This window comes from Dendrobium catenatum, unplaced genomic scaffold (genome assembly GCF_001605985.2).
Source record: "Dendrobium catenatum unplaced genomic scaffold, ASM160598v2 fragScaff_scaffold_490, whole genome shotgun sequence".
Classification (NCBI taxonomy): Eukaryota; Viridiplantae; Streptophyta; class Magnoliopsida; order Asparagales; family Orchidaceae; genus Dendrobium; species Dendrobium catenatum.
The window spans coordinates 841892-867246 of NW_021318952.1; the positions used below are offsets into that span (position 1 = coordinate 841892).

Genomic DNA, 25355 nt, shown 5'->3' on the forward strand with positions numbered 1-25355 from the left:
TAGCAGCTCTTGGCCTGTGATTAAAATTGGACAAATGGCTTTCTTTACAGGCACCCATTCCACTGCACAAGTTTTCAAAATATCCATCTGTAACTCTCAAACTCAATAATTCATTTTTTATCGTAATGTTACAGATTCCATAAGATACACGCAAAGAAAATGGGGGACTGGGGGTGGATTCTTCCTGTCTTTATCGACTTGGTACTTAAAAGAGTGATGAGTTATTTTCGGATATAGACTCAATCGAAGCTACATAGAAGTACAAGGCAACCCTTTTTTTTTTGGGTCATATAGACCATAGCTTTCTCTGGTCCTTGTTTTCTCCTCCTTTTTTGCTACTAGTGGAAGAGTTCCTTGCACTAAATTGTTGTTCTGGATCGCTTCTGTATCACTTTCTGATCGATTCAGATTTTTGCTATAGTTTCAGTGCAGAGCTCTGTTTTTTTTTTTTTTTTTTTTGGGAAAAATTTGGGCCAAGCCCATATATTAATAATCAAAATACATGTGAGAAATGTAAAACAAAAAAGCTCCACCAAAAGAGAGCTATCTCAACAAAGCCAAAACAATTAACACCTATAAAAACTCGAAAACAAAAGAAACAACAGAAATGAACAGCCAAATAAACCAAGAATAACCCCAAAAAAAGGAGAAACCTCCAATGCCAGGACTCATAAATAGAATTCAGTCAGGTAATGTTGCACGAAGAATTGTCCTTTGGTTGTCCTAAGACCGTCTAAAGGGAACGTCAGAAGAGGGCCTACATCATTCTCCTGATCATAAAAAAGCAAAACAAAAGCCCTCTTGGCAAAATCGAAAAAATTGGATTCATGCAAACAAACCTAGATCGATTACAGCATACCCAATAGGTCATGTTCATTCTTCCACTTTTAGATTTTGAAGAAAACAACTTTCCTAATTAAGAGAGACGGTGTTGGTATTGTTCATGGAGCTACTAAAATGCCTTTCATTTCTTTCCCGCCAAACAAAGTAGATAGCGCAACAAGTTATAAGAAGATAGAGGTTCTTAACTACCGTGGAGGTGTTGGGTAAATCATAAATTCAAACCAAAAGTTGAGTAACTGTTGGCCTAAGGAGCAGGGCTCTTGAGTTAGGAGTAAGATTAGCAAAAATAGTAAAGGAATAGCTACATTCGAAAAACAAATGGCGGGTACTCTCATTGTACGAGCAGTACAATAAACAAGTGGCATCTATAGGAATATTTCTTTTAATTAAGGCGTTTGTTGTTTTGAGTCCTCCCACAATAAACAACCAGCCAAAAAAGTGAGAACTTCAAAACATTTTGTTTGTGTCAAATAAGGTTCGACCATGAGTAAGAGGGAATCTCTTTGTAGAATTTATTAACAAACTGTCTAAACGAATCAATTCCAGAATTCTCCTACATCAGGCAAGTACCAACATAGTCATATATGGGAATATCATGTATAGTGTTTGCAATAGGTAAAGGTAAGTAATTAGGCAAATTCCAATTCTTTCCACATATGAGTTTTAACTTGAGCATTAGATTGGAGGTCTTGTAATAAAGAAGCAGCAAGCGGGTTAACAATGAGAGCTGCCCCATTACACCAATTGTCCCAAAAAAGAGATATTGGAGGAGTAACCCTGAAGCTAAAGCAGTTTGAAACCTTAGCAGCTGTGTTGCACACAGAATTCCAAAAGGGAGTTGCAAGAGCAAAGGGAGGCCGCCAAGGGGAGGTGTATCTGTGAGTCAGCCAGGCGAATAAAGGAGTGTCACGATTGTACATCATGTTGGCTGCTAATAATTGAACAGTGATAACCAAATTGCAGGGCAGAGATAGAAGGCAAACCCATTCCACCCTGAGGTTTGGGCTTGCACACATTATCCCAGGAAACCAACCTCAATTTCTTAAGAGCCACAACCTCCCCAAACAACAAAAAAAATTGGAGCAGATTTTCCTCACATATTTGATGATAGTTTTAGGTAGAATAGCACATATAATCCAATATACAATGGAATTTAAAATTGTGAATTTAAAAAATTATAAACGGCCTGTAAAGGAAAGTAGATTAGCCAACCAAATAGCTTCCTTGTGATGCTTTCAATGAGAGGCATATAGTTAGAAATTTGTCTTCTAATGGAAATCAGAATGCCCAGATACATAATGCAATTACTGACATTAAAATGAGAAAGGGCAGAGCATATGGCCTCTTGATTAGGACTGTTACCAGAGAGGATGATAGAGCTTTTCTCAAAGTTGACCTGAAGACCTGAAAGCATTAACAAAAATCTTAAGATAGTTAGTTAGCTTTGACCAATTTGGAACATCCAATTTGCTAAATACCAACAGGTCATCCACATAAAGAAGGTGGGTTAGGTTGAAACCCTCAAAGGAAATACCCTCGAATCCACCATCATCAATAATGGATGAGAAGGCATCCATAACCAAATGGATGAAATTTTGACTGATACTGGGTTGAATGATCCCTGCTTCCAGCAGCTCCCTAATCAATCTTTTGATCTCATCCTTATGGATTTAGGGATGACGATACAGATGAACAGATAGAGGTGAAACTACTTCCTTCAAGATGATAGCATGCTCGTGTTCCCGCCGAGGAGGCAACCACTAAGGCGGCTGAAAAACCTCACTGAACTGCTGAATCAATTGTTGTAATGAAAGAGGAATGTCACCACCCTCCTCCAATCTGATCTCTTCCATCCTATGTAGTTCCATAAGATAACCTTCCCCCACATCTTTTATGCTCCTCATCTTGGTTTTAAGTGATATCATGGCTTTGATGAGCCCTGCATCTTCCTTTATCATTACTCTCTCCCCCTCCACCACCATATTTATCTTTAATGCCCCCCAGTTGACATTGGTGTCTCCCAAGATTTGCAGCCACTTTATCCTCAGGATGACATCAGTGCTCTCTAGCTCAAATGGGAGAAAATTCTCCCTCATCTGAACCCCCTATATAGTCAACATTATCTACACTTATGCCCTGGAGTATATTTTTCATCACATCTGAAGCATAGTCCATTCATCCTCTTCTTCTGCATCTTCCTCTCCATCAGTCTTTTGAAGTTCCCCCCACTTCCTCCTCCTGCTGGATTCTCCCTGGGAATTCTATTAATGTTGTTTGATGCAGGCCCCTTGGGTGATAGAAGTGTGGTTGTCATCATGTAAGAGCCTCCTGAACTGCTACCTCTGGCTCCCCTCTCCTGGTACTCCTGAAGACCCGAAGCATTAACAAAAATATTAAGATAGTTAGTTAGCTTTGACCAATTTGGAACATCTGATTTGCTAAATACCAACATGTTGTCCGCATAAAGAATGTGGATTGAAGCCCTCAAAGGAAATATCCTTGAATCCACTATCATCAATAAGAGATGAGAGGACATCCATAAACAAACAGAAAAGATAAGGGCTTAAGGGGCACCCTTGATGCAAGCCATCAGAAGAAGAGAAAAGCCCCTCAAGCACACTGTTAATAGCAATAGAGAAATTGATATCATAAATGCAAGCTTTCACCCATTGAATGAAAATAATCGTAATACCTTTTTGCACCGTCCTTGCAAGAAGGAATTCTCTAGAGACCATATCAAAAGTTTTTCGAATATCCAGTTTAGCACAAAAAAAACTGTTACTTCCCTTTTGTCGAGCATTGGTAAGAATTTCATTTGCTAAAATGATGTTGTCTACAAATATTATGGACTTTATAAATCTAGCTTGGTTATCTTTCACAATCATAGGCATAATTGTCTTCAGCCTGCTAGATAAAATCTTGGAGATGATTTTGTAAAGAACATTGCCGGGGGTGATTAGTCTGAAGTCAACATAGGATGCTGCATGCTTGGTTTTTGGAATTAAGGCAAGGGCAGATTCTTTAACACTACTAGGGAGATACACCTTAAGGAAGAATGATTTAACTGCCTTGCAACTGATGGACCAATGATATGCCAAGCCATTTCGTAAAAGTGGAAATTGAAACCATCGGGCCCAAGGTAGAGGTAGAGGAACCCGAGAAAATAACATATTTGATATCGTCGTCAAATATTTGATTAGTTAGAGAGGAAGCAAGAGATGGGGGGAGGGTGTTACCGGCAGGGAAAGGAGTCTTGTCAGTATAGGGAGGCACGGTTGGATTAAGAAAACTAACTCCTTTCCATGAAATGAAGGTGGGAGGCCTCCGACAGAGCCGGGGGAGGAGGAGGAGAGGCGTGGCAGCTAGGGCTAAGAAAAAACCCTAGCATAACAAAAAAGCTAACTTTTGGTTTTGAATAAGCAGCACTTTGTAGGCATTTTAACTTTCCTTTCTCAAGAAGATTCAATTTTAGCTCAAAATAGACTTGAAGTAATGTGATTTAATCTTAAGTTGAATTAAATTAATTGGTGATTGAATCAAAATCATACAATGCAAAGCAAGAAAAGACAAGTTTAGAGAAAGTTTATTCATATCTATATATTTTTTCAGATTCAGGTAATATCGTTAAGGTTAAAAGTATCGTTATTGTGATTAATTGACAATGATGATCAATGCTTACAAGTATTTAGTGGCACATTAAATAATTCCTGTTATTCTTTTCAAGCACGTTTATATACCAACCAGTCATTCAAACAAACTTATCCTCTCTTTGAGAAGGCCCACAAGCTATTTGTTTTGCTGTAGAGAAAATCAAATGGAGGCACATTTTCAACAAGCGTTAAAAAAATGGTGGCACATTGTCCACAATTGTTACAAATTAGGCTAATAAATTTTTGTTTTCACTAAACAATTTAAAATACAATAACGTGACCATTTTTTTATTTTTTTTTAATTAAGGGAGCTTTAATTTCGAAGATTAGATTGGATTAATTTTTGTCTTTGTTCTAAAGCCAATATATAAAACATGCATTTCATGTTGCTCTTAAAAACTACAAATTGTTTGAAGTGCATAAATTAATTATGACATAAATTAAATCCTGTTTTAATTGGAAGATGTCAGAATTTAAGTTCATATAATATGTTTTAAACAGCATTGGCAATATTTCGAACAATCAAAGCATATAAAAACTGTTTTTTATATATCTCATATCAATGATGGCTCCAACAAATTTACATAAAACTAATAATAATACATCTTAGTAAAATTTTAACATTTTTATCCAGTGATGTTTAGCTTGGTTGGTGGACGAGTACGGTCCTGTGCTCGATTTCCCTTGAGCGGTGGCACCTCTTAAGTGGGGCTCAATCAAGTTCGGGCCAGGAGATTTTTGGGGTGGGTGCCTCTTCTAGGTTAGCCGAGTATTAGTCACGCTGTCAAGCATCCTTTCCGGGGTGGCAGCGAGTGGATATCTCGTTTCAAAATAATTTTTTTTTATAACATTTTTATCTGCAGTTATATTTAAAGTAACGAAGGAAATAATAAATAATAAAGTGTAGATGACACTAAAAATTAAGTTAAAATTTTCGAAACATGCAAATTAAAGACAAAATGGCATCAATTGAGAAGATCAATGCTACTTAATTTATATGCGAAGCCAAGGCTTAAAACAAGACAAAAGGTTTATAAATAATTAAATTTTAGTTGTGGAGGCCATGGTTGTTAAGATGTCTATATAATTAGCATAATATTTTATGCAAATCCTGAATCTATAAACTATTAGAGAGGATGTGGTCCAAATGGCTATCCTTAAAAGATATCAAGTGATTGGTTTTAACCTGAATGGTTAAATGATTGCTAATAGTGGCTGAGCCAAAAATTAATAATAATAATAATAATAATTTGGATATAATTCAGATATTTTAAATATTCCTTCAAAAATTTTCATTTGGATTTGCGACTGACATTGGTAGTTTTAATTTTTTTTAAAAGATATAATTTATAACATCTAATCTTTATATTATGAAAGAGTTGAATGGTATACATTAATCAAATATTTTCTCTACATATGTGACTCAAATATCATTCATTTAATAATCTTTAATTTTATTTCGTAGTCAATTTAGTAGAAAAATCTCTTGTAACTTAAATTGTATTTATCTGAAAATAAATTCTAATTTTTTATTCATCATGATAAAATTTTAATTGTAATATCATAACATAATTTATTTCACATAAAAATTAAAACTGCAACGAGATGATTGAAACAAAAAAAAAGAAGAAGTTATTAACTCTGCTTCTTTCTCAAAAAAGAATAAATAATAACAAATGTAAACATAAAAAATATATATATATATATATAAGGATTGTATAAGCTGTTGTGTTATTGAGCATTACGTATGGCCACGTGCTTGATGATTGACTGAGTGCCATTTGGCAAACTGGATAACGTGGAAGAGGTGAAATTATTCTGTGCGGATACAGATGCTGTCGGGAGATAAATTAGAACATTTCACATCACTCGTTTGTTGTGTATCGCAGCTGTGTGCTGTTGTGTACTTGGTGATATGGCGCGTTTTGATTCGCCTCCGGATGATCCGATATCCGCATAAAATAATTTCTCATGGAAGAGAGCCATCTTAGCATGGTGGACACATTTCTCTTCGTGAGAGGGTGGACTTAAGTGGCATGGCTTCATATGCTTGATGGGAAGTCTCCATGTGACTGAATGACCAGATTTCATTGTAAAATGAGAGAAAGATGAAGGAGAGCCATTTCACAATATGAGATTTAAGTTGCGAGCAATCTCAAGTTCCTATAAAGCCTTGTAAGCTCTTTCATCCATCCTCGTATGAGGTACATCTTCGTTTGATGAATGTCATTGTATGGCATTGAATGTTCTCCATCATCAGCCATCACCCACTATCTATCAATTATCATCATCAGTTAGGACAATTTTAAGTTTAAAATTTCATTTGAGAAGATTTTCTTACTGCTTCTTATAACAGTTTATTAGTACAAAAATTTTAATTTTGCACTAAAAAATTGCTATAAAAAACATTAAGAAAATAGTCTCAAATGAAGCTTAAGTCAGATAGATTATCTGGCCAGTTCCATATTGAACCGATTGATCCTCTTTAAAAAATCTTGCTTTTCAAATATATTTTTTCTATTATGGAAATAAAGTGTTGGATTTATTAAAAAAAATGTTTTTTTTATTGGTATAAAACAAAAAGTGTTGGAGCTCTATCCAAACGGGCTGCATGGGCGCCCAGTGAAAGGAAAGCCAATGAGAGATGGATAAATATTGACAATCTGGCATTGACCTGTTGACCGGACAACGTGGCCTTGCGTGTATGGATGAGCTCGTGTGCTGTCCATGCACGTCTCTAGAAATGAAAATTATTATTTTTGGATAACAAGTTGGTGAATTGTTGTACGAAATATATTTAATTATTCATCAATTATAATATTAATATATAACATGAGAAAAATAAATTATTTCTCAATTAAAAAAAAATTTCTTCATCATTATAAGCAATTTCTAATTCGGATGTTCAGATCAGACAAATTAAATTAGCGCTTTTTTAAATAAAAAATAAGCATTTTAAATGATATATGATGTACAAAATATTTATAAAAGATTATATATATATATATATATTTCATGAGGTTAAGTTGATTGAGATGTTTTTAATGAATAATTTTCTTTATATGACTCATCATGATATTTTTCTTGAAAAATGAAAAATAATAATAAATGAATTGGCGTCTCTATCCCTTAACATAAAAAGTGTTTGTTAGATTTTTAAATAAAGATAAATGTCATTAGCTTAACATTTTCATAGATTATTTATAATTAATAAGAAAAAGAGATGAAAGGGAGAATTTTTTTTTTAAAAAAAATATATGATTAAATTTATTTTAAAATGAGGTTGTCTATTACACTCATTTTCATAAATAAAATGATTTAAAAAATGATTAAAATTAATTTGGGTCATAATATTTAAATATTATCAGAAAATCTCTATGGATTTGGCCTTAAAGCTATTAGCTAGATAACTAAATTTATTTTAAGATTAACGCGATATAAATTTTAATTAATTTTTCATATACTATTAATCTCAAAATAAATTTAATAATTTTGAAATGATAAAAAATTTAACCGAAATATTATAACACAATTTTCCAACTTTATTATATATCAGAGAGAAAAATCAGATATTCTATACTCTATAGGTAGTATATGAGATATTTATCTCTACATTTGCTTTTTAATAATACTATGATATAAATTTAGAAATTTACAAACATATCATTATAAATATTTATATTTAGTTATATAATATTTTAATTTTAAAATGATATGGAAAATATCATTAAGTTAAGCTTATCTAAAACAAATATATTTTTTTGATATTATTTAGATATTATGGTATTCTACAAATACATAGAAAGTATAAAAAATTAGATATATTAATCCCCTTATAAAAAAATTTTATCTTGTTAACACGAAAATTACACATCTACGACATTAACGGATTACCAACCAATGCATTATCATCCATCGCTCACTTATATTTAGAACTTTCGTGTGGAAATTTTATTCTAGCTTCTTGAATAGGTGCGGTGCATCAGGTGCACAAAATTTAAATTTCCTATTTATTCTGGCTTCGGCATAATATTTTGTCCTCCTTGGTCCTCTGTTTTCTTCTTCTGTGATGCTATTTCCCCCTAATTCCAAAAGGATTAGTTTTCTTCTTCTGTGCCCATAATTCTACTGTCTTCCAATCTTTTATTCGAGTAAATATTCAAACCTCATTTCAACAGTTTTTCATCTCAAATAAGAAGGAAGTTGCTTGTTCTTTTCTGTTTTTTTTTCTTTAAATAGAGATTGTGGGTGTCTTGCTTCATCATCATCATCATCATCATCATCTTCTTCTTCTTCTTCTTCATAAGCTTCTGTTTCTTATCGGGACATGTTGACAAGAAGAATTCCTCAAAAAATTTCCACCAGAGGCATGTTTATGAAGCTAGTAAGCAATTTTATCAAGCCGCAATGGGGGGTTAGTTTCCTTCTTTGTTTTACCCTATTTCCTGGAAACTTCTGTAGTTATCTATATTCAGAGTATTCTCCAATGCATTATAATTAAAAAAAAAAAGTTTATATTGTTTCAGGTTGGAAGCTGTTCTTTCTTCACATCTCGACCAGCATCATATCTGCAAACCGCATGTGAGGTGGCTTTTGATACTGAAAGGTGACTATCTGTTCTGTTTCATATGAAAAGTTTAAATCTTTGCTTATTTTCAAAGGGCTGATAATTTGAAGAACTTATTATTCATTTTTTTTTGAATGATTAGGATGTTTTTGATGAGTGAATTTGATGATTTTATCAGTTTTCTGTTCAAAATCTCATAATTAGGATTTCAAGTGAGCGGGGTGAATGGGTTTACCCCAAATTTATGAGGCCGGGGTAGAGTTTCTGTAATATATCTACTTGCAAGAGAATTTTCAAATAAACTATCATATTATATATAGTTATATAAGGCTTTTGTGAAATATGAGGAGATGAAAGCCACACTAGCTCTAGCTCCTCCCTGATTTAAGTACTGAACAAAATCCTTGATGAAAATTTGATTTTTGGTTGAGAGATAGCAGGAGTGTGGATGAATATGCTGATGTGGATTGGGATAAGCTTGGTTTTCGTCTCATGGAAACAGATTACATGTATATTATGAAATGTTGTCAAGATGATGAATTCTCACACGGCCACCTCAATCGATATGGGAACATTGAGCTCAGCCCATCTGCTGGAGTTTTGAATTATGCACAGGTTAGTACTGAACTATTACAAACTCTTCACACAAAGAGCACACGCATTATCTTTATCATTTGCCTCATCCAAACCATTCAAGTTAAATTTTATCAACCCTCTTTCTACAAACATTTGGGAAATTTTATGTCACAGGGTTTATTTGAAGGATTGAAAGCATATAGGAAGGTGAATGGTAATGGCTTCTTGATTTTTCGACCAGAGGAGAATGCTCGAAGAATGCAGATAGGTTCTGATAGAATGTGTATGCCATCTCCTTCTGTTGAACAGTTTGTTCATGCTGTGAAACAAACAGTCTTAGCTAACAAGCGTTGGGTTTGTAATCAAAATTGATTTTTTTATTTTTTGGTACCATACCTTCTTATGTTGCATTGATAGAAAAATCATATAAAAATATATATATATTCTTTTAATGACTGGCCTAATTTTATGTTTGATGTTTTTGCATGTTACAGATTCCACCTCCAGGAAAAGGTTCTTTATATGTTAGGCCATTGCTAATGGGAAGTGGCCCTATATTGGGCTTGGCACCTGCATCAGAGTATACGTTTTTGGTTTATGCAGCACCAGTGGGAAACTATTTCAAGGTATCAGTGATTTTTCATAAACCATTTCTTCTTTTCAGATATCTTCTATTGATTTGTTAAGATATTATGCTGATGAATTTGCAATTAATTCAGTTAAACTCAATTAACCTCCTTTGTCTGATTTAAATTTGGTAAGATCTGCTATTAGGACAGCTGATGTTTTTTTTAATGAAAAGGACAGTTTATTTCTCGTTCTCTTTTGTTTTTTTTTAAACATTTAGGTCAATTAAATCAAACTCACACATGCATCACATACGCAAGCTTCGATTCCAAAACCTCTTGATTGATAGTCAAAGCTCTCAACTAACAAATCAAGAGGAGCTCAGTTTTGCTTCTCATTTTAGTGTGCTTGGTAGCTGTAGTTTATTTCCTTTTTTATAGTTTTAATACTATGATCATAATTGCAGGAGGGCTTGGCACCAATAAATCTGGTTATTCAAGACGAAAGCTATCGTGCAACTCCAGGAGGGACTGGTGCTGTAAAAACAATTGCAAACTATTCACCGGTGGGATATTTGCTTTTATATATTTTATAGTTCTTCTTTGATAGGAAATTAAACAATAAAAGTCTGCAAATTCATCTTTATGTTTTGGATCCAAAGTTTGTGGAAAGATATCAAATCTTACTGGGGAAGCAAATCAAACTTAAAGAACTGGAAAAAGAGAGAGAGGGAGAGGAACAAGGTCCCAATCAATCTTGTTCTTGGAGATTAATTGGCCTACAAGGAAGCCTAAAAACTTGTTTAAACAGACTAGGGATTATAGGAAAAAAAAAACGAAGAGAAAAAGAATTTATGTAGATTTTTAGTGAGATTTCATATGATTTAGCATAAAATTTATATAGTATGATTTTTCTTATATGATTTCTTATTAGATTTTTATGTGCCAGCGCTCGCTCAATGACCTCCTTAATTGTAGGCAAGGATCAAGGTTTTCATCATGGATATGGCTACATTGTATAATTATATATAAAATCTATAGAGTGCATGCTTTGTGGCTGGTGAGTTAGGCATGTAGAGCGCCACTAGCGCGCAGTTAGGAGAATTTCAAGCAAATTATGAATCAAGGGTTGAGTACCCTTGAAGAGTTCTTCTAATGAGAAGGCCTAGTCGATTGACGAATATTCTAGGTGAATGGAGAATCATTTTAGACAAATAACCTTGATCAACGGGCAACTTCATGAGTTTCTTAGGCAAGTTCAACAACTTAGTGCTAAGGTTCGAGTTAGAGCTAACTCTTGAGAGATTTTTCAAAGATGTAGTTTTTTTTTTTAATATAAAGCGCTTTTATTTCATCAAAAAGGAAAATACAACGAAGACAAACAAGAAAAATCAAAAAAATTACGAAGCTAAAATCAACCAATCATCCGGAAGGCAAGCAAGGACCATCCATTGATAGCACTAAGCACAGACCAAGCATCACCCCATAGTTCAAACAAATGCCACCAATCATTACAAGAGAAGGAGCCACCAAGGTTGCCAGCAAGCCAAGTCCATCCAAAGGTTGGGCAGAAAACCGCCTCATCATTGACCAGACTAGACAATAAAGGCCCAACCTGAGTATCATAACATCCAGCCTAGCAAAAAATATAGAAGAGGAGACCGTAACAGAAAAGGACTCGAGCAAAAAAAAAAAAAACCAATTACTTTTTCAAAAATGTAGTTATGATAAGGAAAGATGGAAAATAGGGTTTATCATTTTGAAACAGAATTGAAGCAGCAGCCCTTGAAGTTAGATGGCATTGGTACCATAAAGAAATAGCATATTCAGGGGGAAAAGGGGAGAAATTATTACATCCGGTCAAAAATCGAATGGTGCGAATGTATACCGAGCAATACCGAGTCCTAAATACTGAGTTTTAGGTGACATGGCGCGTGGTTATTGGTCTTTGAACTCATTCGGACACCGGATATAATAATTGCTCAGAAAAGGGAGAGGAAACTCTTACAAAAAGTGCTCAAATATGCTCTAAATCATCATTGTCAACTGATCATCCATGTGTTGTAGTTTTTCTTAGTTGACTTAGTCATTACTCATTAGGTTACTCAATGTGGAAGGGCCTTTTAACAATCTTTGACAATAATCTACTATACTGCTAAAGATTTTTAGGTTAAGTATTATACTTAAGATTAACTTCTTTTTAAGGCTAATTTTTCATCCTCTGATGCACCTTTTGTAGGTTCTAAAGGCGCAAATGCAGGCTAAGAAGAAAGGATTTACAGATGTTCTATTTCTCGATGCTGTTGACAACAAGTATTTGGAAGAAGCTTCTTCCTGCAACATATTTATCCGAAAGGTATTTTGATTTTCACACAAAATTTTCATTTATATTATATTTTGATGCATCTAACTATTAATTTGTGTAGCATAAATCAAACAAATACAATTAAAAAATATTTTCTTACAATGACTGAGATAGATAGCATTTTTCTCTTTTACAAAATTATGCTTAATACATTTTTTTAATGAAATAATTAAGAATTTCTTTAAATTATTTTTTACAATCTTCGAACATTATTTGAACAGAATAATGTAATATCTACCCCAATGGCACGTGGAACTATCCTTGAGGGAATCACACGTGCAAGCATCATAGAAATTGCTCGTGACTTTGGTTATGAGGTTAGTTTTATTGATTTGAGTAATATTTAGCTCACCTAAAAATTTGCATAAATCAACATATTTATGTTATGTTAATTTTTTGGATAAATAAAAATATATAATTAATCCTCCTCTTCCTAAAAAATTAATTTATTTCCCTTATTTTTTACCATTGCATGGAAGAAATATTTATTTTTCCTTCACAAAATGAACAGGTTGACGAAAGGTTGGTTTCTGTGGAGGACTTGACTGATGCTGATGAAGTCTTCTGCACTGGAACTGCTGTAGTAGTAGCTCCAGTAAACAGCATAACTTATAAAGGTCAAAGGTATGGATCAAATGGGCATCTCATAATGCAAAAATTATTCCGTGCGATGTCCGGACATGTCCAGAGATCAATCCGGACACGCCATATCACCTAATACATAATATATAATACATTGCATAACTTGACGCTGTCGTATTAACCTCCGGATGCATCCGAACTCCGCACGTAATAATCTCTCACCATAATGACAGATAAATATCAATTAAATTGCTTCTCTTTCATATTATACATCCAAAATGTCTATATGATACGGTATCATTTTTTAACAAATTTTTTTACTGTATATGGCTCATGTTGCAGGTGATTGAGGTTTTGTTATCCCAAAGCCAAAAAAATAAAAATAAAATTACCATTAACTCTTTGATCTTGAATAAATAAAAAGAACAAATAATGTGATGAAAAAGAAAGAAAAAAATTTAGACTCATTACAAGAAGAAAAATCATAAAAACAAAACTTTTTTAATCTAAATATGTTCTTGTTTTTTAATCTAAATATGTTCTTGTTTTTAAGTTGTGATAGATAAATTTGCCAGTTAAGTGCTTAACAGGATAATATTCAAAATAATGATTACTTCCTTTTTTTGGTGGATGTAGATACAAATATAATTGTGGAGAAGATGCTGTATCCAGAAAGCTATACAAATCCCTTACAGATATCCAAATGGGCATTGCTGAAGATAAGAAAGGATGGACGGTTGAGATTGACTAATACCTCCTGCATAGTTGATTTTGAATTATTTTCATTAAAAAGATTAAAAAAAAGGTAAAGATTAAAGAGTCCACAGTCCTCGTTTGTCATCTTATCAGAAATATGGAATAACTTTGTCCTTTTTGATGGAATACAATAAGAAAGATTTTTACCTGTTAGCACAACTAAAGTCTTCAGAAAATAAAACCATAACAAAGCCTTACTTGGCAGATTTTGATGAAAAGATGCCAAAGGAGAAACAAAACTTTTCAAGATAAATATGACAGCACATAATGGCAAAGGAAGAATAGTTTTTTTTTTTTTTTTTCTCCAATTGCATTGTGCCAACATAAGAAACAGTCTGCCATTCAATTCATTCATGAAAAACAAATAAGTATTGCAAGATAAGGTTGCAAGCTAACCAAATGTTCAACGAGCTACTCGTTGTTCGGTTTTCGATTATAACTTGTTTGTGATCATTTAATTAACTAAACAAACAAACTTGAACAAGATTTTAAATACTCGATTATTTCATAAACAAGCATCAACACTAATGTGTTAGGCTCATTTATGTTCATAACAACATCATTTAAAGCTCGTGAACAAGCTTGACATTAAGCTCGATAAGAAGTTCGATTCGTGTTTGATTCAGAACTCTTGAATAAGCTCGATAAAAACTCAATTAATATTTGATTATAAAATTGATCAATATAAATATTTTATATTTATTATAACATAATGATATAATTATTGTTAAATAATAAAATTTAAAGCAATTAAATACTACAATATATGCTAATTAAAAAATTTCGCTAAATATATTCATGAACATGCTCAATGCATTTGTTTGTAAGTTGGCTCGAAAGCTCGTTTGTTAAGTTGATGAACATCTAGAAATAGATCTCGTTTATAGCTCGTCAATGCTTGTTTGTTTAAAACTCGATAAGCACTAAATGAACTGAATATGAACCAAACATGAACACTCAGAATATCATGAACGAAGTATTCAGCCCTACATGAAACAAAGTTTGTGCTATCAATTTAAAACTCAGTTCATTTGCAGCCCTACATATAGAAAATGTATAAATGTGATTTGCAAATAATGGGTTGTTTTAAGAATTTAACAATCATGAAACAAAGTATTCAGCAGTCAAATTTTGTACAGCCTCTTACTCACAGGTCATCTACTGATACTTAGAAAATTTCACTGATCAAGGGGACAAGTTAGTTTGTGCTATCAATAGCGGGTGAAATTTGAAACATTTCCAAAGAAAATGAAACAAACATAAACAGCTTGTAAAAAGTTACAAATAAGTGATCAAATTCATTATGATTCCATAAAAAATAGGAAGCTTTAATCAGCCAAATATGAATTTGAGCAGAATATGTTGATCACTTGGAGAGTCTGAATATATTCTATAGAAGCTAATTGAACCATCAAAGCAGAGTTTTTGCATAGACAAACTGTATCAGATATATCATGAATGAATTATGGTCAGAATGAGCTTTATCACAGTTTGATTTGATCTAAAATTAGTACAATTATTTGATATATATGTAGTACTAATCTAAACACAAATCCAATAATTATAGAGCTCATCTTGACCAGATTTTGGTCGAAGCATTCTCATGCAATTTTTTTCCTTCTTGATGCAAATGACAATAAATCAGCCAAGATATCTTCTACAGCAGTTCAAACAAATCAAGTACAGGATAAAAACATGGTCAGTTCAGACACACAGAGAGAAATAAACACATAATAAAGAGAACTGTGTAGAGGAAATGAACGGCTGTCTACATCGCTTTCTCTCTTCATCTATCTCTCTCTCTACTGACAAAAAATTGGTATTCTAAACACCTGTCAAATATTTACTTAGTAGCCAACCAAATATTTACTCACCGCCTAATTCAAGAAATAATTCCAGATGATTAGATGCGTATAATATGTGGAATACAATATGGAACTAGTCATCAGTTGGTACGGCAAGACAACTTTTCAAGAGTTGGGTCCAAATCATTTTGCATCCTAAAAATATCTTTGAGCTCCGAAAATTCATGTCCCGCCCTCTCTGCGGACCCCTTTCTTTATTTTTTTAAGGGGACAAATTTAAATTCACCTTAACTAATAGAGGGCTTTGTGCCCTATCGATTTTATCTTATTGATTCATATCTCAATGATTTGAAGTCAATGGGGAGCATACGGGCTATATGATTGTAACCTGTGGGCTCCGAAAATTCGGCCCCGGCCTCCGCCCGCTATTGCTTTTATTTTCTTTGAGGGGAGTTTTAACGGAATTAATTTCCAGGTTAAATTTTGAAAGGCAGATGGGTTTGTAGATAAGACACTACCCATAGATTTTGCTCTCATTTTGCGAGGACTTTATGATCCGAGTTCTGGTTTCCTATAGGTGCAAGCCCATATAGTTAATTACCCCACCCAGTAATGAGAGAGAACTTTCGATTAAGGCTAGTAGTCAATCAAATACATAAAGATACGTGTTATCTGGCATATAGTAGCATTATGGGCACGTGTATTTTAAAAGTTTGGATGTTGGAAGAAGTTTGATATTTAAAATATTAAATTTCACCATCTTGCACTTAAAGCGGATGGTGGGGGAATGAATGATGGACCCGATCAAGATCCATGGTTCCGTAGTCCCGGGCCATCGTGATCCCTGGTCTACTTAGTAGAGGAGGTAGTCGACCCAACCTGACAGAAGGATACTTGTCAGAAGCCATGGGTTGCTTCGTCCAAGGGTAACCTTGTAGACCTGGGGTCGGTATTTGCCTAAAGGAACAAATTTGAATCCACCTTAGCTAACAGAGAGTTTTGTGCCCTGTCGATTATATCATATTGATTCATATATCAAGGATTTGATGTCACTAAGGAGCGTATTGGCTCTGGCCATAACCGCTATCTGTGGTGCCATTTGGCGGCAAAACCACTCGATTCAAAGGGCCCCGGGTAATAACCGTTTATCATGCGATATCATTTGGCGGCAAAACCGCCGATTAGAGGACACGACCACGTCCTTACTAGTAGGAGATTGCTTGAGAATGGATCCTAGTGATATTTTTGACTAGGCATTTAGCTCTATGCAGGCTAAAGTAAATTTTAATTTGTCCACCCTAGCAAACTGTTGCGGAGGGTGGATAAGTTTTTTATTTAGTGATTGATAGTTTCTTGAAATTTGAATTCACTTATTAACCCGCGCAACATCCCTATACGTTACGTGTGTACTTATAACATGCTCGTCGAGGCCCATGCGGGTGTTTGGGGCTTTGGGGGCTTTTTATAATTATTTATCGGACCTTGTCAACTCCTATTTATTTGCTTAGGAGGATCAGGTCCAAACGTATTGACCCACGCAGCATCCCTAGACGTTACGTGTGTTCCCACAACACGCTCGCCAGGGCCCATACAAGTTTTATGATTGCACTTGCCTTTTTTGTGTACCTATGTGTATACAAACTACGGTGCATGTACGAGGGTATTCTAGAATGTTTGATGCCTATCAATTGTGCGAGGAACTGCTATTTGAATGCAACATTCTATTTGGGAGCTCGTAGAAGCCTTATGTCTGCTTGTAGGGATGTTGTAGATCCAGTGGCGTGGTATAGCAGCTTCTAAATTGAATTGTTTGCTACTTTGTACAGGTAGACTGTCGTGCACTACTTGTTGCTTCATGCAGGTGGATCATAGTGCACTAATGAATCTCCTGCTTGGCATTTATAGATGCTCGTAGATAGCTTGTTGTATGCACGATGAGTTTCCCACTGTAATTCATAAGCACTTGCATTTGATATAGTTACTTTTGTGTTTTACTTATGGACAATAGACTGGGTGTACTACAGGTCTTTCACAGTGGCCCGTATGCATTTACATTTGTTGTAGTCATTCGTATGTTGATCTATTTTGGCTCTAGAATACTGTAACATTCACTGTTTACCGACACCCATCACTTGTAAGTATATCACTGCATTTGTGGCAGACTTCTTGCATACAATTCAAGCTTCATTGTGTACATTGAGCTGTCATGCGTATTGTATGTCTTACCTTTTCACTCGTGAGAGATAGAGATGTATGCATGTTATAACATCATCGCGGGCGATGTGAACAACTATTGTAGACTTTCGTGCTCACCCTATCCATTATAGGGACTCTGTTAGATCTCTAAACTTTACTCACAAGCCTATCACTACACCACTCATGGACAAGTCATTTTGTACATTTGGAGTTTTGTCACTTGTATATATGGAGAGGTCTCTTACACTGATTTGTCTGAACACATTTGCCTTTATTCTGATATTGTCCACAAAACACTAATGTTATCAACATATCCCCTTTACACTTGTCATATCTAGCCTTCTAATGCTCTATAGGGAACTAGTACATTCAACTACAAATGGGTCATCGTTGATTGGAGAAACATTATGATGTTCCTTGCATATTCATGGTATCCACTACAAATTCTTCCTCCAATTCGTAGGCAAGATGTTGTATGTTGCATCTCTTTCATTTCTGCTTTCAACTGCTACATAGTACGTAAAGTGAGTCTCTTATAACAGCTTGTAGAAACTAGTGTCTATCCCCAATTAATCACCACTCAACTTGCAAAGGGGGTTGTGTATTTGCTTAGCATTGAATTATTGCTTATCGTAGGAATGTCCTGATATTCATTGCATATTACAATGAGTATGTTGGCAGGAGACCCTGTTGTTTGCGAGCAGATTGTATTTGCAAGTTCTTCCTCATCTCTAACAGTAGCTCTATTCATTAAGAGCTTGTCTCATTAACACCGTTAAGCTTCTTCACATGAGCTTGTGGACCCACTGATGTGGGCACTGTAATCATCATGTTACTCTTGTGCCGATTGAAAGTTCTTTATGGTGCAATGAACATATTGTCATACGCAAATCCTCTTGTTCATGAGTTTTATGTATGTGTTCATTTACATCTCAATTGAGATGACGATTTCTTAATATCCCATTGACAATATTGCGTTATTGTCAAATTGAAACTCTTTACAACTCATTCAATTCAATTATACTTAAACTCAAGTTAGGTTCAAGTTTGAATTAGATTCAATCATAGTTCTTCGTGGTCCAAACAAATTCAAGTCTTGTATAATTCAACATTGATCAAAGTCCTTGTCCATCTCATCTGAAGTTCAAATCAAATGCGAATTCAAGTCCCCTGCTGTCTTGTAGAGTTCAAGTCCGAGTTCAAGTCCTTGCTTGAGTTCAAGTATAGTTTAGGCTCTTAATGAACCTCTTCCATTCATTTGAGTCAACTTCAGTGTAAAAGTTCAAGTCTTGTATAATTCAATTAGGTCTCTTGTAATTATTTACTTGACTTCAAGTTTAAGTTCAATGTAAATTTTCAAGTCTTCTACGGTCCAAGTCAAATCTTTGCTTAAGTTCAAATGTTCAAGTCATGCTTAATATGCCAATCAAGTCCAACTTGAGTTCAGGTTCATTTGTGTTCAAGTCTTAACTCCTTGAGTCATGCTCAAGTTATGATTCACTTGATATTCAAATCAAATTCAAGTTCGAATTCATTTAGGTCCAAATCTTATTTCTTTTCAAGTTCGGCAATCTCCCGTCGTCTCCCCCGTTTAGAGGAAAAACTAAGAGGCTGCCTACCCGCCACGTCAAGAAAGACATGCACGATTGGTGTTGTGAGACACCGCGGCCGTAGTTTTTTTTGTCATCCACCACGCTAAGAAAGGCGTGCATGAGCTTTTTAAAAGCTTTTTTTTTAGAAAAAGTAGTTCTTTATTGCCCGGCCGTACTAAGAAAAGCGCGCAAATGGATCGCCTACTTCGTTGTAAGCACCGCACCCAGTTCCCTCCCACCACGCTAAGAAAATCGTGCATGGGTGGTCCCATGGCGCGCCACAAACACCGAAAAAGGACTTAAAGGGGATTACTCGCCTCGCCACAAGCACCGCGACGAACTTCCTTCCACCAAACTAAGAAAAGCGCGCATGGGTGGTTGTTCGCCGCGTTGCAATCGTCGAGGGTGGGCTCTCTCAAGTTTAGGGATTTATACCCTGGCGACCGGCGACGACGAAGATTTTACAAAAATAAAACACGCACTCTCTCTCTCTCTTCTCTTTTTTTTTTTGTCTTCCCCTTACACACACACACACACACACACATATATATAGTATATAATATACTATATATATATATATAATATATATATATCAATAAACTTAAATAATTATTACAATATTATACCCTATCCTGTTTACGGAAATCGACGTGCAGGACGGCCAAGTCGGTTGTATAAAGGAGTTGTACAGCGGTCAAGCGCGTTCAGTCTAGAACACGAGGGGCTGTGTTCGGCTTGCAGTAGGAGAAAGGGGACGAGCTGGGCTACTGTAGTCGGCAGGTTATGCGAGTAGCGTGGTCTCTCTCTCTCTCTCCTCTCTATGCTGGATGATGCGTGCGAGGTTGACGCCATGAAGATATTTTGCGTGTGGAGAAGAAACGAAGAAGAAGCGACAAGGGATAGGTCAAGCGGGAGATCGAAAGGAGGGCTCCAATCGGAAATGTCCGCATCGAGTTGGGTCGAAGCAATTACCGCAAGGAAGCTTTGGAGTTCTCGTGTGCGTGAGGTCTGCTGAGAGGAAGAAGGCCCAAAAGCTTCATTTGTTCGGTATTTAACGACGAGAAAAATGTCAGGTGGCACGCGATTCGGGCAGGTTTTCCGGGAAGAGACGCAAGGAGTGGCGTCGGCGCAGTATAGTGTACCGTAGCGGGATTTCAGGCTGAATTCGCGGGATCTTGATAGATACGAGGTATCTTTGTTTTTTTTTTGCTCTTTATCTAGAGGTTAACATAACCATAATACAGTGGAGTCATTGGACTTAAACACTAGGTCAAAAGGTCGTGGTCATAATCATCAACCACGAGGAGCAATTTGGCCAAATCACAGGTTATTTGCAGAGTCATTTGGCCAAATCACTGTTAGATGACTAATGTCACATACTTACTGGTAAAAGATTAATTGAGAATGAATCCAAGTAATATTCTCGATCAGACATATGCTCTTTGTGAGCTAAAGTAATTTTTAGATATGTCCACCTCAGCAAATTATTGCGGAGGGTGGATTGATTTTGCTTTAAGTATTTGATGGTTAACTTCAATTTTAAATACTTGTATTTTGATTTTTTTTTTATTGAGAATTGTTATGGGCATTTGAGAATTTGTGAGGCATTTTTTACTGGCAAAAGGTAACAACTGGCATTGAGATTTTTTTATCAATGCGGCCATCATCGATATCATGGGCAATTTTATTTTATTGATTGAACCTTGTCGACAGGGAATCAGGTTTGTTTTTGGCTTTAGGTCTTTATTAGCAAACTTTTCTGATTATAGGCCTTGAAGGCCTAATCTAAACGTATTAAAACAAATAATCTCGGTCGATGTCGCAACTGTATATTTGTTCATTACTTCAAGTCATGTCAACTCCCATCCTATCAAAGAGAAGGATTGGACTTGAACTTAAGTTCATTTCTTGACCCGCGCAACATCCTCAGACATCACGTGTACCAACAACATGCTCGTCGGGATCCATGCGGGTGTATATTCTTACATATATACATGTTAACATGCTTGCATGTGTACTTTCACATGTGTATGTATACATGTTGTAGGGCTGCTGCATGTATCTGCAAGCCAGTTAGCATTGATCGGAGGGACATCTTTGTATTCATTGCATACCCCTTGAGTTCACTTGTAGGTTTATAAGCATATTGCATCCATTTGTATATATTTTGTTGTTCACAAAAGACTCACAAGTCTATTGCAGTTGCTCGTGAATGAGCTATTGCATATGTTATAGGCTCTTTGTTAACTTTGAAGATGATTTATAGCATGCATTATACTTCTACTTTCAGAGCTCATGAGAAGTTGACGCATTTGTTTGTAAGTTACACGCATCATTGGATGCATTAAAGCATACATGTGCATTTATTGCATCCTTCTTACATATGCTTTTGGAGGCTTGTATTCACCATACACATTATTATGTGTGTTTGCAAAAAGCTACATTGTTCACAGGTTTTTGGTGTATTCACTTGCAATCAAGTGACATTGATTGCATGAGGATTGCATTTGCTTCGAACTTTTGGAATACACCTTTGTCATTCATTGTATGTTGAACCCTTTTGTTGTTTGCAGCGCTTAATATGCTTGGTCGTATATTGACATTGACTACAAGATGTTGTATTTGTTGCTTGTTGATATTTCAAATTATTTGCACAAGCATGAACAATATGAGTATTGTATGTCACTTATCATCATTCACAGAGTTATAAAGGTTCTATGCATTCGCTTATAGTCAAATTATTCATTTTCTTTGACTTTATTGCTTGCAAGTTAATCATGTCAGCAATTGCAAGCCTTTTATTATTTTTTATAGTTTGTGATTTACGCAATAAATTTGTTCATTGATGCTTGTGCTTCAACCAATTTGATAATCATTTAATGTCCATTTGAGAAGTTTTGCATTATTACTTGCAAGCAAGTCATGCTTGAAGCTTTGCTCCACATTGCTAGTTCATTTTGATGACAGTGGCTATTAGTGTTTGCGTTTTAATTATCATTGCGCATTTGTTAATTAGGAATCTGGTTCGACTATGTTATATTCAAGTTCAAGTCATTTGCATTTAGTTCAAATTCAAGTCCAATCCCCTATTAATTTTCAAATTCAGGTCCCATGTCAGTGAAAAATTCGGCAGCCTTCTAATGTCTACCCTGTTTAGGAAAAATTCTGGGAGTCGGGTCTTCCCCTCCACGCTACAAGAGGGCTTCAGGTAAATGTCGGGCTACAGCTAGCCACGATATTCAATCCCCACCACATTACGAGAGCGCTTAGGGGTCTTCGAGGTACTTGTTTAGAAATGCGCAACTTTCTTTCCCAGCCACACTAAGGCACGCACGGGTACTTAATTTCGTCCTCATCATGCTATGAGAGTGCTTCAAGGCCTACCCGCCTCGCCGCAAGCGCCGCATCGGGTTCTCTCCCACAGTGCTACGAGAGCACATAGGGTGGTCCACCGGCGCGCTATGAGCGCCGAAAATGGGGTTTTGAGTTTAGAGCGTTATACCTTGGCGAAGAAACGACGACAACGACGTCAAGGACATTGACAATGAAGGCATAAAACACCTTTAGATTTAATGGTTTAATTTTGAGGTTTACGCCTCAACATACCTTTAGGTTTACGTCTAGTCTTATTAAAAAAATACCTCAATACTAAATTGCGCAATTTCAAATTTTGGGTAAACATAACATACAAAGCTCAAAATAAATAGCTGAGATAGGTAAAGGTTAGATGGCAATTGAAACAACTTTTCAAAATAAATAGCTGAGATAGGTAAAGGTTAGATGGCAATTAAAACAACTTTATTACAGGGCAAGTTGAAACAAACTCTATTTTTTAAACCGCTATCACAAATTTGTTTGAGAAATTATTTTTCTTTCAAAAAAAATTTGTTATGAGAAAAAACTTTTCAAAACAAAATGTGCTTGAATGCGATAATTCTGAGAAATCTAATTTTCTACTTTTTTTAAAGAAAAAAGTGTATAATGCCCATGATAATTCCACAATTAACTACATAGACAGTTGGAGTTTTCCTATGTCAACACCCTAGGTCCAGAAGACGAAAAATCCCAGCAAAACTAAACCTGATGAAGGAATAAGAAAACATACTTTATACTCAAATAGTAAAATTCATATGGAAGTAATAAAGACATGATATCAAAATAAGTAACAAGAGAGAAATTAAATATTTCATTTCATTGCTATAAATCAAATGGGAGTACATTAACTAAATAGAAACAACAACAAATGAAAAGAAAACAGGAAAAATCTACTCCTATGTTGATGGTCCAACAAGTACTTCGGTAGCTACTATGGAAAATTTCACAGGTGTGGCCTAAGGCTAGGCCTATAATTTAAATGGATTGGGGGTAGTGATGGCGTCAAAGCCTTTGAAAAGGTTTAACAAAATTGTGTTTAAGTTCCCAAGAAAAGGAAATAATAGACTAAGTAATGGAGAGGGGAATCTGGCCGAAACTCCCAACTTAGGAATTATAATTTTAGGTTTTCAAAATGTGGAATCTCCAAGCTATGGAAACTCTTGGAAATGGAAGAGTGTCTACTTCAATTCTGAAAGGTTTAATAATTTCTCAAGGGGTCTACAAATAATAACCTTATTTTCAGATTTTTTTTTTTACATTAAAAAACTATTCAAAATTCGTGCATTTTGGCTGCAACATGTGTAATATGTTGCATTTTTAAGCCCCTAAAATTTGCAAGCAATAAACTATTGTCACCAAGCTCTTGTGCTTCTAAATCTGACAGAAAGCTTAACTTAAGCCTTGGGCTTATAAGCTAAGAGTTTTTAATCTCAACTATTAGTTTCAAATTCTCTCTAATCGTGCTCTTGGGTATGGGCATTAAGAGGAAAAATCTAATTCTGCCAGTAGGTTGCTGAACTAGAAAGTTTAATATGGTAGAGCCATCCTTTTATGCATATCAACTAAAAGTTTAGTCTAGCTATCCACATGCAGTTCTGCATCAAAAAGTTCCAATACGAGTATTAAAAATGGCATATTCGAGCAGAATACGTGCTAGTTTGGAAAAGCATTTTTACAGTTTCATTCATCCAGCGTACATGCTGTTATGCCGCTTTCTAAGCCCCATAATGAGTCAATAACTTTGCATCTTATTGAAAGAAATTTTATAAATTTTAAGAGTATAATAAGATTCTTGCAGACACTATGAGGAATGCATATTTTCTAGCTTAAGCAGCAATGAGAGTGAAATATTAATGTCAATAATTACCATCAATCTTGGAGGAATTTTATTACTGACAAGAGCATTCATGAAAACTACTAATAAATACTAGGAAAAATGTCTAAAATAGTCCCCGGATTATTAGTAGGTGTCCAATTTTGTCTTAGAGCTTCACTTTGTCTCAATTTAGTCCCTCAACTAATGGAAGATTATCCAATTTGATCCCCCTGTTCTATTAAGTTTAATAGAAAAAGCCACACATCTCCCAATATCACCATTTGATTGAGGTGTTTTTTAAAAACATATTGTTATTTTTTAACAAAGCAGCTTACTTCGTTTCCCAAACTCGCACGATCAACTTCTACGCTGCTAGAGACGAAGCATTTAGGCATTCTTACTATGGGAAGAAATCGACATTGACACTACAAAATGATGTAGAACATAAAGAAAATAAAAAAAAACATTAAAAACCAATAAAAATAAAAATAAAAATAAAATGCGAAATAAATTCATAAAAAACTCATAAAATTATAACAAACAATAGTCTACATAGAATAGAGTAATATTAAATAAAAAAAATAAAATTTTGTTTATAAATCAATTAAAAGGCAAATAAAAAATCGTAAGACATTAATATTTGAATTGAAAACACCCCTATATAAA

At 34.9% G+C, this 25355-nt stretch overlaps 1 protein-coding gene across 3 annotated transcripts; it reads left to right on the forward strand.

Moving 5' to 3' along the window:
* The first annotated feature begins 8527 nt into the window (after positions 1 to 8527).
* LOC110114260 (branched-chain amino acid aminotransferase 2, chloroplastic) lies at positions 8528 to 14064 on the forward strand. 3 transcript variants are annotated; one of them, XM_020847082.2, is made up of 11 exons: positions 8533 to 8644; positions 8801 to 8907; positions 9020 to 9099; positions 9498 to 9675; positions 9811 to 9990; positions 10131 to 10262; positions 10670 to 10768; positions 12442 to 12558; positions 12789 to 12884; positions 13079 to 13191; positions 13786 to 14064. In XM_020847082.2, the coding sequence occupies exons 2-11, from the start codon at positions 8821 to 8823 to the stop codon at positions 13898 to 13900; spliced, it is 1197 nt and encodes a 398-aa protein (XP_020702741.1). In that variant the 5' UTR covers positions 8533 to 8644; positions 8801 to 8820; the 3' UTR covers positions 13901 to 14064. The 3 variants fall into 3 exon arrangements, with proteins under 3 accessions (XP_020702740.1, XP_020702742.1, XP_020702741.1); XM_020847081.2 differs by having other exon boundaries at positions 8528 to 8907; XM_020847083.2 differs by having other exon boundaries at positions 8528 to 8907; positions 9501 to 9675.
* Positions 14065 to 25355: the final 11291 nt, after the last annotated feature.